The sequence below is a fragment of the Enoplosus armatus genome, chromosome 4 (genome assembly GCF_043641665.1).
Source record: "Enoplosus armatus isolate fEnoArm2 chromosome 4, fEnoArm2.hap1, whole genome shotgun sequence".
Classification (NCBI taxonomy): Eukaryota; Metazoa; Chordata; class Actinopteri; order Centrarchiformes; family Enoplosidae; genus Enoplosus; species Enoplosus armatus.
Window position 1 is genome coordinate 14,982,612 of NC_092183.1, and position 14,239 is coordinate 14,996,850.

General features: G+C 41.3%; 2 protein-coding genes across 2 annotated transcripts; one reads left to right on the top strand and one right to left on the bottom strand.

The window, feature by feature from the left end:
• The first annotated feature begins 7 nt into the window (after nt 1–7).
• Nucleotides 8–8,555, top strand: vcp (valosin containing protein). Its single transcript, XM_070904019.1, has 17 exons — nt 8–123; nt 1,844–1,955; nt 2,082–2,254; nt 2,338–2,480; nt 2,602–2,732; nt 2,824–2,955; nt 3,221–3,323; nt 3,800–3,933; nt 4,265–4,400; nt 5,321–5,433; nt 5,880–6,044; nt 6,130–6,252; nt 6,357–6,569; nt 6,726–7,034; nt 7,214–7,369; nt 7,502–7,656; nt 8,006–8,555. The coding sequence occupies exons 1-17, from the start codon at nt 107–109 to the stop codon at nt 8,109–8,111; spliced, it is 2,421 nt and encodes an 806-aa protein (XP_070760120.1). The 5' UTR covers nt 8–106; the 3' UTR covers nt 8,112–8,555.
• Nucleotides 8,556–9,221: 666 nt separating this feature from the next.
• Nucleotides 9,222–11,875, bottom strand: akr1a1a (aldo-keto reductase family 1, member A1a (aldehyde reductase)). Its single transcript, XM_070904116.1, has 8 exons — nt 11,795–11,875; nt 11,584–11,703; nt 10,596–10,747; nt 10,294–10,489; nt 10,133–10,182; nt 9,876–10,025; nt 9,620–9,779; nt 9,222–9,287 (listed from the first exon to the last, which is right to left on the bottom strand). The coding sequence occupies exons 1-8, from the start codon at nt 11,873–11,875 to the stop codon at nt 9,222–9,224; spliced, it is 975 nt and encodes a 324-aa protein (XP_070760217.1).
• Between the last annotated feature and the right edge of the window lie 2,364 nt (nt 11,876–14,239).

Genomic DNA, 14,239 nt, shown 5'->3' on the forward strand with positions numbered 1-14,239 from the left:
TTTCGTGTGAAATCACAGGGAACGTTGAGTTACGAGAACCGGTTAAGCCTCTTAAACATTTAGCTAGAATTTCTTTATTTATTAATAGTAATCCAGGTGGACGACCATGGCCTCGGGAGGGGAGTAAGTAGAAATATTTTTCAGTCCAATTAAAATGCGGTTTTCTGAACAATGGCTATTAGGAAATGCCATTTAAATGGCCAACGTCCGCTCAGAATACGTTAGTTTATAAAAGTTAGCTCGATTGCTAATACAGTACCGAGTTTGCTAGCAGGAGAGCTAATGGGGTCAGTTTCTTCAGCCTCCGCATTTTGTTCGTCGGTTGAACAACGCAACATTGCAAATCCACTGACAGTTATGTATTATACCGACGAATTGTTGACAGTTGTTCAACTGTTGTCATCCACACGGTTGTCGTTGACCATTTAACGGTACCGAGTTAGCCAGCTGTGTGACAGCGACTTGACAAAGCGCAGTCATCGCTGTCGTGTTTGAATGCTAACGTTAGCTTAGCAACAGTGTCAAGGCCAAAGCCATCCACCATCATAACGACAAGCTGGCCTATCCGCCGGCTAGTACACTGTCTTTAGAATTGGCTTCAAATTGTAAATGGAAATATTATTTGAATATAGGCAGTGAATGGCATAGGTTTACGCTATAGGCTAACGGTTAACATACACGAAAGAAAACGTTAGTCATCCAGAGAGCTAACTTCATGGTGAGCTGTCTTTAGCCACTCTATATAGTGCACCAAAGCTAGCAGGCTAACAGGGTTAGGCTATTCATTCTAAATGATCGACTGTTAGCTAAACAGATGTGAAATAACACATTTCCTCGTCTGATTACTATGTTGCTAATGCTTACGTTTGCTGCAACCCAATTAAATTAAATTCCCGGTTGAATTGTAACGTTTGTTTTTCTGTGGCGAAACCTAGCTAGCTAACAAAGTTTTTTTCTTATTCTTTTGCTGTGTCATCTGGGCTCGCTTGCTCGCCAGTCAGTTAGCTATAATGCTAGCTTTAGCATGCTAACAACACGAAAGGGAAACTACAAAACTGGTTCTAGAGTTTTCTTGAAACTCGTGGCAATTGAACCTTAACGTTAAGTACTGGTTTGTATTTGACGGTATTTTTAACGTACGCATGATTGTGCGAATTATCAGTTAGTCAGTATCAGTTTACTCGTTTAGCGAGTGGTGTACAGTACCTGTTTGCACGTACCGTTACAACGATGCATACTTATTTATCCTTAGTTACTATTATTAATAATGTAGGAACATTAACACACTAGAATATTAGTTTACTAGATTTGACAAATGTCTCGTATCATTTGTGGGCTCATAAGTACAGTAGAGACAAAACAGTAAAAATATGTTTAATTAACAATACAAAACAATCAATAGCAAACTTACTCATGCCTGAGTAGTAAGTTGCCTGATCTCTCTCAGACACTGTTTTATATTGAGTTTGAAATGATCCATGTTGAGTTCTGTGGGTAAGGAGTTGACCATATTGGCCCCATAACACAGAAAACTGTCCTCCAAGGGAAGTTTAACCTGGGTGTTTTCCGTTTCCCTGTAGAGGTATCCGAGAATCAAAATCAGAAACTTTGATAAGCAGTTAACTGCTTGGTTAAAGATATGCAGATTTAATGAAGTTACCAAACCTAACATTCATTTCAGTGGAATAGTGAGACGTTAATGGTTTCCGATACACATTTTTCTGTCGCACAATTACATAGTAATATTAGTGCCTTGGTTATTGAAGGACCTGCATGAGACCTTGAAGGTGTACACTGACATTTTGTTTGACCTACAACTGGTTTTATCTGTTTCTCATCATAGATCCAAAAATGATGATCTAGCCACTGCAATTCTGAAACAGAAGAACAGACCCAACAGACTGATTGTTGATGAATCCATCAATGAAGACAACAGCGTGGTCTCTCTCTCTCAGGTAGACATTAAGAAGGTTTTGTGCATGGCTGATGATTCTACAAATTCTAAACCATGTGATCTGTTGGAATAGATGAGATGTTTGGATATTATTTATCATCAAGAACTTTCTTTATTGTCCACTAAGACCAAGATGGATGAGCTGCAGCTCTTCCGTGGAGACACAGTGTTGATGAAGGGAAAGAAGAGGCGGGAGACTGTGTGCATCGTGTTGTCTGACGACTCCTGTTCTGATGAAAAGGTTCGCATGAACAGGGTGGTCCGCAACAATCTGAGGGTCCGACTGGGTGATGTCATCAGGTGGGTAAAAAGCACACACTTGTCTTGAATTCTTTCCACAGGCCTTTATTTAAAAATGGTGTTAAGTCTAATATTTCCGTCAGCATTCAGCCATGTCCTGATGTGAAGTACGGAAAGAGGATCCACGTCCTCCCAATAGATGACACAGTAGAGGGAATTACTGGCAACCTGTTTGAGGTCTACCTGAAGCCATACTTTCTTGAGGCTTACAGGCCAATCCGCAAAGGTGAGTACAAATGTCCATTCTCAGGACAAAGATTTTATTTTGCCTGATCAAATAATTTTCAATGTATATCATGAAGCTCTGTATGTGGTCATATTTACATTGTTTTCTTAAACTTGTTAAGGTGATATTTTCCTGGTCAGAGGAGGCATGCGTGCTGTGGAGTTCAAGGTGGTAGAGACCGACCCCTCTCCCTACTGCATTGTTGCTCCTGATACAGTCATCCACTGTGAGGGAGAGCCAATCAGGAGAGAGGTGGGTAGCAGGTACACACACAGTGCATGGATTAACATTCAGCAAAAATAAACCACATTGAAATTTGGACATCTTGTGTGTGAACATGCAGGATGAGGAAGAGTCCTTGAACGAGGTGGGCTATGATGATATTGGAGGAGTGAGGAAGCAGTTAGCTCAGATCAAAGAGATGGTGGAGCTGCCTCTTAGACACCCTGCATTGTTCAAGGCCATAGGAGTCAAGGTAAGGCAACCTTTTAATCTTCATGGGGGAACAAGCAAACATGTTTGTACATACTGTACATTTCAAGTCTTAAATCACAAGAGTAAAGCATGAAGTAAATGCATAACATCATGACATGTATGTTTGCTGCTCTTGGTTTTGTTTGATTAATTATGTAGTCATGGACTCAAAGTATAGAGCAATTCAGTCTGTCATTATTTATCTTAAAAGCCTTTTTTAATTTTACAAAAAGTTCTGATTTCAAAAAATGTTTTCCTCTTTTCAGCCCCCACGTGGAATTCTGCTATATGGACCCCCTGGAACTGGAAAGACTTTGATTGCCAGAGCTGTAGCCAATGAAACTGGAGCTTTCTTCTTCCTGATTAATGGTGTGAACGCCTATCTATATTTATCTTCTATACACACTTAGTCCTAGTTGAGGCCATTTTATAATATGATAAATACTGCCTTGTAGTTACTGTTGTGTTATTTGATCAGTAGGATAATTTTTTTTTATGAAGCGTTGCTTGGATATACATGGAGGAACAAAGTGAAATTTCTGAAATCTCTTCAGATTGATTGGAAATTAGCTGAACTTTATAAAAAAAAAAAGACATCATCTTGTCTAACTGCAGGGAGTGCAACTCTCCTTCTAAAGAGATGGAGAGTTAGTTTGGTTAATAATCTATTTCACTTGTAGTTTTGCCATGTGTGTACTGTATGCATTGGATTAAGTCTCTGACACATTATAGTGTTATCTATAGTAGAGTGTTACATATATACACATTATGTAATTATACATATTATTTGTATATAGCATATGCTGTAAGGTTTAGGTTTCACAATGTTTGGCCCTCCATTTTAGGCCCTGAGATCATGAGCAAACTGGCAGGAGAGAGTGAGAGTAACCTGAGAAAGGCCTTCGAGGAAGCAGAGAAGAATGCTCCTGCCATCATCTTTATCGATGAGCTTGACGCAATCGCTCCTAAGAGAGAGAAGGTGAGCGGAATGAGAGGAAAACTAAATGGATATCTGAATAACAGTACAGTGTCTGTTTTGAGTGTTTTGAAATGCATGAAACTGGCTGTCAATATCCAGACCATGGGAAAACTTGCACAAAAAGGGTAGTCTACTTACTATAATTTCTTTTCATGATTTGGGCATTTAATTCTGAACAGTAATCCATCACACATTGATTTAAAGTATAGCTGCTAGGGGATTTGTGTTGACACGGTCATCCAGATCACTGACCAAAGGACTCAAATTCAGTCAAAACACAGATGTCTAGATAGAAGTTTAAATGTGAAGTGTATGTGGTGTTTTTTTGTAGACTCACGGAGAGGTGGAGAGGCGCATTGTTTCTCAGCTGCTGACTCTTATGGATGGCCTGAAACAGAGAGCTCATGTCATCGTCATGGCTGCCACCAACAGACCCAACAGCATTGACCCAGCTCTCAGGAGATTTGGTAAGTTATCGGTTTTAAGCATGTGTTTAGTTACTGCAGTGGTAACTAGAAAAAGCATCCAATGCATGTCTATGCATAAAGTAGCGAATATTAGTGGCAAAATGTTAAACCGGCAATGCACATTCATGATTAAAGAGAAATTAAATTTATATAATCCAGGTCTAGTTGTTTTGGCATCATTTCTATTGGATTATGTTTAATGCTTCAGTTATTAGGGATGTCTCTATCACAAGGTAGTTTAAATATTGGATCGATCATTTCTTTTTTGCCAAGACTGTACAGTGCTCACATGGTCAACAATAGGCCTGGATTTAAGATCTATAAAGCAATCTAGATATGTTTAATTGTGGAATAGCTTTGCATTAAAATATAGCCTGGTTTCCTGGAATATTTTGTCTAGTGGCCTGTAGTGTTAAGTATAATATTCATAGAGACTGTGGTGTTGTAGCAGGAACCTCTATTCATCTCCAGCAAATTCAAATGTAATTTTCAGTCAGACTCAACAGCAACAACTTCAACAGTAGACTCAAAGTTATTGTCTTATTTTATATAACCTGATGCTGTTCTGCTTGCCTGGCTCACTAGAGCCGGTTGTCATGTCACAGATTAAAAAGTGCTGGCTGGTGTTTATTTTGTGGGCTCTGTCGTTCACCAGTGGGTCAGTTTCTCACAACGCTGTGCAGTTCCACTGTTTTTAAAGGCGTTAGGGTTATGTGATGGGATGTTTCTGACAGCCTTGGCAAAGGGTTGGAATTGGATCTTGCATATTCATTAAACACTGATGCTTTGTGAAATGTACATCGCTTATCTGCGTTACTTCTGCTGCCAGACCGTTGACAACAGACAATAAATTATCTTGGAGGTGTGTCTGTTTCATTTGAAACTTATTAAGTGTGTGTTTGAACCTTCGCCACCTCCAGGGCGTTTTGATAGGGAAGTGGACATCGGCATCCCTGACGCCACTGGTAGATTGGAGATTCTCCAGATTCACACCAAGAACATGAAACTGGCTGATGATGTTGATTTGGAACAGGTTTGTACACAATTATTTTCCTGCAGTCAGGTGACAATGTGCTTCCCTGAAGAGAAGTAGTTATGTTGGTGTCATTGCCTGTAACTTTTGGTAAAACTACACAAGAAATTGCATCTAATTCTGTTTACTTACATGGATCCTTGATTACATGTGGAATGGCTGTTACAGTGTCAAATTAGGTGCTCCAAGTGTACATTCCTTCATTTATTATATAGAGGACTGACCACTCTTTGTCAGAGTGTACAGCATTGTGTGTTTACTTATTTCAACAATAACCCTTCTACATGATACAGACATTCATTAGTTAAACCGTAAATAAACACATAAACATATTGCATTGTCATATTTACATTTCAGTCGCAGTGTTCATGGTTATACTTAATGAAGGTGTATTGTGTAGGATACTGGCCAGCAAAGTATCATTGGTCCCTCTGTATCTTATGTAGGTGGCCAATGAGACCCATGGACATGTGGGTGCAGATCTGGCTGCCCTCTGCTCTGAGGCTGCCCTGCAGGCCATCAGGAAGAAGATGGACCTGATCGACCTTGAGGATGAGACCATTGACGCTGAAGTCATGAACTCACTTGCTGTCACTATGGATGACTTCAAGGTAAGAACTATAATATGGTTTTTGGTATATTGTCTCACAGTGGCCTTCTGAGCACTTCCTAACATGCTATAACACTGTCCTGCAGTGGGCCCTGAGCCAGAGCAACCCATCTGCACTGAGGGAGACGGTTGTTGAGGTTCCCAACATCACCTGGGAGGATATCGGAGGTCTGGATGATGTCAAGAGGGAGCTGCAGGAGTTGGTGCAGGTATGGACCTCTTCCAGAAGTAAGATCATATCTGAAACTGATGTATCACAAAAAAATAGTATTTTCTCATGCTGTTTTTTTCCTCCCCATCTCCTTAAATTCAGTACCCAGTGGAGCACCCAGACAAGTTCCTCAAGTTTGGCATGACCCCATCCAAGGGTGTGCTATTTTATGGCCCCCCTGGTTGTGGTAAGACTCTGCTGGCCAAAGCCATCGCCAATGAGTGCCAGGCAAATTTCATCTCCATCAAAGGACCTGAGCTGCTCACCATGTGGTTTGGAGAGTCTGAGGCCAATGTCAGAGAGATCTTTGACAAGGTAAGCATGCTGTGAGGGTGTCTGTTATAGAACTTGGGCACAGAAGAATTAATTTGTAATATTGTACTTTTTAATCAACAGAACAACTACATGCTTCAATGTTTGCAACTAATGTCACTGTTTTATGAGACCATTTTGTCCATCTGATGTTTCCAGGCTCGTCAAGCAGCCCCATGCGTTCTCTTCTTTGATGAGCTGGACTCCATAGCCAAGGCCCGTGGCGGCAATGTTGGAGATGGTGGTGGAGCAGCCGACCGTGTCATCAACCAGATCCTGACCGAGATGGATGGAATGTCCAGCAAGAAGAACGTCTTCATCATCGGAGCCACAAACAGACCAGACATCATCGACCCTGCCATCCTGAGACCTGGCCGTCTGGATCAGCTCATCTACATCCCCCTGCCTGACGAGAAGAGCAGGATGAGCATCCTCAAAGCCAACCTCCGCAAGAGCCCCATCAGCAAGGTGACTCATGGTTGCAGACCCACTACTTGTCAGCTTTTTTTTGTTTGTTTGTTTTAATGGGTTGTGTGCAGTCAAAAAAATGAACTTGAAACTTGAGTCAGAAGAGAATCTAAATATGTACGATAAGTTTCTAAACATGCCTTTTTCATATTTTTATTTTATAATTTCTTTGTTGATAGGATGTGGACTTGGACTTCCTGGCAAAGATGACCAATGGCTTCTCTGGAGCAGATCTTACAGAGATCTGCCAGCGGGCGTGTAAGCTGGCCATCAGAGAAAGCATTGAGAATGAGATCCGCAGAGAGAGGGAGAGGCAGACCAACCCGTCAGCTATGGTCAGTGCTTGTTCTTTTTCCTCACGTGGATGAGCATCTGCACACTTTGCTGCTTCAGATGTTTAGCATGATAATGACACTCTCTTATACCGTTTTTGGTTTTTGGTTTTTGGTTTTTTTCCCTTTTCATAGGAGGTGGAAGAGGATGATCCTGTGCCAGAGATCAGGAAGGACCACTTTGAAGAGGCAATGCGATTCGCTCGTCGCTCCGTCAGTGACAACGACATTCGCAAATATGAGATGTTTGCTCAGACACTGCAGCAGAGCCGTGGCTTTGGCAGCTTCAGGTATGTTTTCTGACATTTTGTGTTAGCATGAGTGTTAGTAGCTGTATATTTAGGCTTTGTGGACGATCATTCTTAATGCATTGTTACACAAAATCACCTTCTTCTGCTAATGAGCTCCTGTTCTGATTGGTCAAGTCTTCTGCCTACACACATTATACATTATCTGCATGTTTAAAATACGTTTGTAAAAGGCTTTATCACATTAGTCATGGCATTTTCTTAGAATCACTGACCACTGAAGATCAAATAATTACTTCACATCTCACTGAAGTTGCCAGAAATACCAGTTGCCATGTCATAGAATAATCCCCTATAAAAATGGTAAATGACTCTCTCCTTTCTCTTGCAGGTTTCCCTCTAGTGCTACAGGCGGCACTGGTCCAAGCCATGGCTCAGGAGGAACTGGCAGCGGTCCAGTGTTCAATGAAGACAACGATGATGACCTTTATGGATAAATGTACACTGCCCCACAGTGGTCAGTACCGGGATCACACCTGTACAAATTCTCACCAGATTCCACATTTTTAGGACTTTGTGCTTCTTTCATGTGTTCCTTTTTTTTGTATGACTTCCCTTGGAGAAAGCATGTAGCCGCTTGGTTTGCCCTGGCTTTGATGTGGGTGGGGGTAAGGGGATGTTGGAACTGGAAGGTGAGCGACTGATGCAGATTGGGGAGGGAGGGGGTGGGGGGGCATTATTGAGTGGCCTCATTCTAAGTATATCACAACCAACATGAATGGCTTTAGTGATGGGATTCTATGCTAGACTATAAGAAAGAAAAGAAAAAAACATATTGCTAATGACTTCCTCTTTTTTTTTTTTTAAATAAACAGTAGCATATAATGTATTACAAATTTGTCAAGGTTATGTTGTTGAAAATAAAATCTCACGAAATGGAAGTGTTGTGTGTCTGTTTGAAACTTTATTATTTAGTGTTCATTCTGATTCAGAGTTTCTGCACCCTTTGAAAAAAATATTGTACATATCCTCTTGCATTGTAGGTATAGTTACAGAAATGTTTTTTTTTAGATTTTATAGTGTTTCATACATACAAATGGTGTCTACATTTGTGTTCATCTTTATTTCATGTATTTTTTTTTAAAGAATTTAAACAGACCAGAAACATGGGAGAGAGATTACAAATATTTTTCTCACAATAATTATGCATTTAATTCTACCTGACATTTGAAAAGGATAATTAATTGGTGGTTAGTTGCATTCAGAACTGCAACATGATTGAAAGCTCTGAAACATGCAGGCATCATGTGATCAACGCTCCTGACACTGAGAGGCAGTTCTGTTACTGACCACACAGTGTCACTCTGCTAGTGAAAGAAAAGTGAACGCAGTCAAAAAGTCACTTTTTTTTTTTTCTTCACTGCAATCTCAGTAAAGAAGTGACTTTTTTTCTGACCAATTTAATCACTTGGATATTATTAGATCAATACCATTAATCTCAAAGAAGGTAAAATACATTTTGATCACATTTGAGTCAATTTATAAATTTGGTTTCATCAGTGTTTGACAATCATCTTTAAAAACACTTGTGTTTCTGGTGCCTTGACTCAGTAAGCATCGTGGAAGGGGAAATGAGGATGCTCTGCATCTCTCCACACTCTCTTGCCATCCCTCTGTAAAAAAAACCAAAATGACAATTAGTTATGCTCACATTAAAATTATATAAGAGGGTTTGTTTATAGCAGCAAACTACACGAGTCTGGATGTTTGACCCAGATTGCTGCAGTCCTCTTCTTTAAGAAAGCATATCCCCTGTTCATATCAGAGATTCATGATCTAAAACAGGCTGATGTTTCATCCATGCCGTGTCATCAGTGAGTCTACTGCAGTTATAAGTTAAATTTGGTCTGAGATGGCTGGCTGTACATAAATAAGCATAAGTCATTGGTATTAAATTGTCTTTGCTTGGGAAAGACGTCCTGTTGAGATCAGATCAGTGACTCACCTCGACTGTTGGGATGATGAAACGCTCGTTGCGGTTGAAGGATTCAATCAGCTTCATGTCGTCTTCTGACAGGGAAAAGTCAAACACCTGCAAGTTCTGCTGGATCCTGGAGGGTGTCACACTTTTAGGGATACACATGACTCCCCTCTGCACATGCCACCTGTCAAAGGGACACCAACAGGTTTAAGCAGCTGTCAGGGTTTGGTTCTGAGCATGTGCGTCATTTACTTGACTGACTGAAGGTTTTGTGTCTCACCTGAGTATGACCTGGGCAGGTGTCTTCTGGTATCTCTGGGCGATAGCTCCCAGTCGAGGATCCTCTAGCGGACTTGGTTCATCAGGAGAGGCCCAGGGTCTGTCCCCGCTGCCCAGAGGACTGTAGGCTGTCACACACACTGCCAGTGACCTGAGGCAGAGGGGTATGCACTGTTACTCACACAATGGGAATAATATTTCATGGAATTGGAAAATAAATAGCGTTTTGATGATGTGTTAAAGTGCTATTACACTGACCGACAGTGAGACAGGAGATCTACTTGAGACAAATAAGGATGGCATTCCACCTGTGGCACAATTAGACAGTTAATTTGAGCCTATTTCTGAATTACACACTCACTATTATCAATAAAAACCACATCAAATGTATTTTGGCCTATGAGAAAGCCACATTGTACCTGGTTCACCACAGGCATGTGTCTGGCCATGCTGATGATGTCATCAGTCTGCCTGGCGCTGAAGTTGGACAGTCCTATAGCTTTGACCAGACCTTTGTCCACAAGGCTCTCCATGGCTGCCCAAGTATCTCTATAGTGTGTGTCAGAGTAACAAATACTTCCATCTTCCCGTCGAGGCATCAGCTCCTTCCCCCGCCTGAAACATCCACATGCACAAACGTTGCTTCAGCTACTGCGATGTGTGTCATTTCACTCTGATCCACACTATGACAACTGTCAGTTCATTGTGTGCCACTGCTCACTGAAATGCCATGGGCCAGTGCATTAGGTACAGGTCCAAATAGGAGAGACCCAGGTGAGCCAGACTGGTCCTGCACGCCTCCTCAACATCCTCCGGGTCATGTTTGGTGTTCCACAGTTTGGATGTTACAAACACCTCCTCACGACGCAGAGCCTGGAGGGGAAAGGATGATGTTCAGTTCAGGGGAATACCTGACAGTTGAAGGCAGCCACGCTTGAATCAGAGACAGAGCATTTGAGGTGTATCATGAAAATTACACCTCACCCAACTATTTGCTGCATTTCTAGACTCTGGAAACCATAACCCAGAATGTATACTAAACTTAAATTCCAAACTTGACCCCTTTGTTAGTCCTAAACCCAACACTAACCTTACTCCAGTTTCCAAACCAAAAATTAACTATATCTTAGAAACACAATATCTGCACTGAAGCCTTTATTTGATAGCACCAGTACAGAGATGACAGGAAGTGAAGGAGTGAGATGCAACAAAAGGAGCTGGACTCAAACTGTGGACGTTGCAGTTCATGGTCATGGAGGCTTAACCCCTGAACCCACAGGGGCGCCCCTGCTGACTCTGTTGGACTCTGTTATGAGCGCTGAATGAGGGCTCACCTCAGTAGACTTGTTACTGGCAAGTCATCGTCAACTGTGTAATTTGACAAAAAAAAACTTAACTCAAGGTCCACATCACTCGCTTGTTGTGGAGCTTTTAACCATAAAACATGGTCTTCATCAGAAAAAAAGTATACTCAGCTGCCATCTAACTGTAGATGTTCAAAATGCTCAGAATAAAGGAAAGTTCGAACCTCTGCAGTTCCACGACAGCTGATCAAGCTCCATCCACTGACGAAAACTGTGTGATATGATTGAAAGCACCAAGACAAGCAAGTAAGTGGATCTTGACATGAGATTGTCAACTGCTTGTTTCCAAGGTCAATAATGAACTGTCAAAAATCAATGTCTAATTTAAGGTTATTAATTTCTCACCTTCCCAGGGCCAACCCTGACAGCCAGAGCCTCTCCCACCTCCTGTTCATTGCAGTATGCAGCCGCACAGTCAATGTGTCTGTACCCACAGTCTAAAGCTGCCAGCACTGCCTGCTTCACCTGAGCAGACGTGGACACACAGTCCAAACACTATCTTTTATCATGTAACAATTTCCAGAAATGTTACCTGTGTGAGGGTTTATAGGTCTACCTGTCCTGGAGAGCTCTTCCATGTGCCGAGTCCGACCGAGGGCATCCTCTGCCCTGTGGAGAGAGTCACGAAGGCGCTCATGTTTCAACTCTGAAAGACAGTGAGAGACAGAGTGTGTGAGGTGTAGACTCCTATGGAACCGGACCCAGTCATCATGACTAAGTCCTAATACTTTGTTACTGATTCACACTCACATCTGAATTCATTAACTCCTGCACTACAGCAGCGGTTGTGTGTGTACGTGGTGACCTGCTTTTTCTTATTTGTTTTCTTTCACCCTCTGAGCTGAAAAGTGTGTTTCAGTGGAAATATAAACCCTCTGCGAACCCAGCCTTATTGCCAGAAATAGCTGATACAGGTATATGGCATTAGTCACAGTGTGGTGCTGCTGCAGCACATCTCAGAGCCTTCCCATGGTTCTCTAATTGTCTGCTAAATCCTTACCATGTGATACACACACACACACACTCATCAACCACTGCAGTTGTTTCACATGATCAGAGTCTCTTAACACAGACTACCTGCACTGACTGCCTCCTGACCAAGCAGCAGGACAGAGTGTGTAATTGACTAATGCTCTAACGCAGTCTGAAAATGGTACAGAGATTAAACAGGAAGTGGATTAAAGTCTCTTTATTTTTCACTCTCTTTATTTTTCTTACCTGGGATCGCTCTGGTATGGTATGGTATGGACCAGTGATCAGCTGAGGGTAGCTATCCGTCTGGATTTTAACAGGCTGAGGTCAAAGTCTGCCTACATTTGTTGATCTGTAACTCATATTGATGGAAACTGTCCAAACTCCACTCACTGAAATAGCTCACAGTTAAACATATATTGCCAGTGTTTGATCACATGATTCCAAAAATGATTTCTCACATCCTTTTGTTGTTTTCTTGTTAGTTTGTTTACATGCACATTAGTATCTCAGTTTTGAATCTTATTGATCTTATTCATGGTATGTTTACATAGAACATGAGAAACCTCATTCATATCCCTGTATATGTGATCATCATAACAGTATCCAGGTTTCTGATCATCTGCATGCAGGCGTGTCTTCATCATCCTAAACATCTCAGCCACTCATTTCTGTATCAACAGAGAATGAGCAGTGGCGGAAGAAGTACTCTGTAATAGTAATAGTGCCAATACAACAATGTAAAAATACTCCAATACAAGTAAAGTCATGCTTTTTAAAATACTACATAATTATTATCAGCAATATCGACTTAAAGCATCAGAGGTAAATCTACTCCTTCTCCAGAGAAATGCCCCCCTGGGACTGTGTTTACATGTGCACTGTTACTTTAAGTATTCTGGTTATATGCTGCCTATGTAAACACCTGGTTTCAGAAACCAGGATTTACTAGCTGGCTGGGAACCAGGATACTATGGCACCAGGTTTCTGATCATTCTCGGTCATGTGTGTGTTGTTAATTCAGGTTACAGATGTTTACATATTTAGCCAGTAAAACAAAACATATGATGGTGAATGATGTTATGATCGATATGCTGAAATAAAAGGGGAAAGTCTGACTTCGGTAATGCAGCCCATACATTGTATTTTTGTTCTTGTTTTCCATTATTAGTGATCAGATGGAGGATACTAATGTGCATTTCAACATACTCATTCAGGTGCAGGGTTATACTCAGGTAGTTAATCATTCTTGAAAGAGAAACTCAAATGACACAAACAGTGAAGTTCACACATTTGGTTTATTTGTTGCCATTTTGAAAAGATCATAAATATTGTCAAATGCACATAAGCAGTGACAGTCTTTCAGCAGCAGCACACGTGCATTCTGGTTGCAGCCACAGTCCAGCGCCCCCGGAGGCTCTGAGAGGCAGGACGCTCACACACTCAAGTCATTCAAGTCTCCCCCATCATCTCATAGTTTTGTCAGTATCTTTTATGACATAAAAGTGCATTTATCAACATGTTGCAGTCAAACATTTTCCCATACACATGATATGTATGACCCACAAGGGCTTTCTGCATAAACCATACTCATACACACATCTCACCATTGCTGCAAACTACAGTAGGAAGAGCATTCAGAGAGCTTTCAGAGCCCCCTGCTGCTGCAATATTACAAAACCTATTTCCTAAACAGGGTTTTCAACTTGAAAAAACAGATGTAAAGATCGATGTACAGATGTTACAGAGGACAGAAGCAGTTATCAAATCACAAACTGTGGATTCCATGACACCAAAAAGGAGACCCCAAGGGGGGGGGGGTCTATTTTTGGCACTGCTCACAGTAGCACCAAGACATTGCCTTCAAATGGCACAAGAGAAAGCAGAATATACACAACAAAGCTGGGTTTCCCAGAAAAATCTCAACTATTTACTATGAACTTCAGATTAATTTAATGCTTACAGTCCTCTCGGAAATCCAACCTGCACTTGTACGGCACTTTACAGGGATACATTGGCAAAATTCATA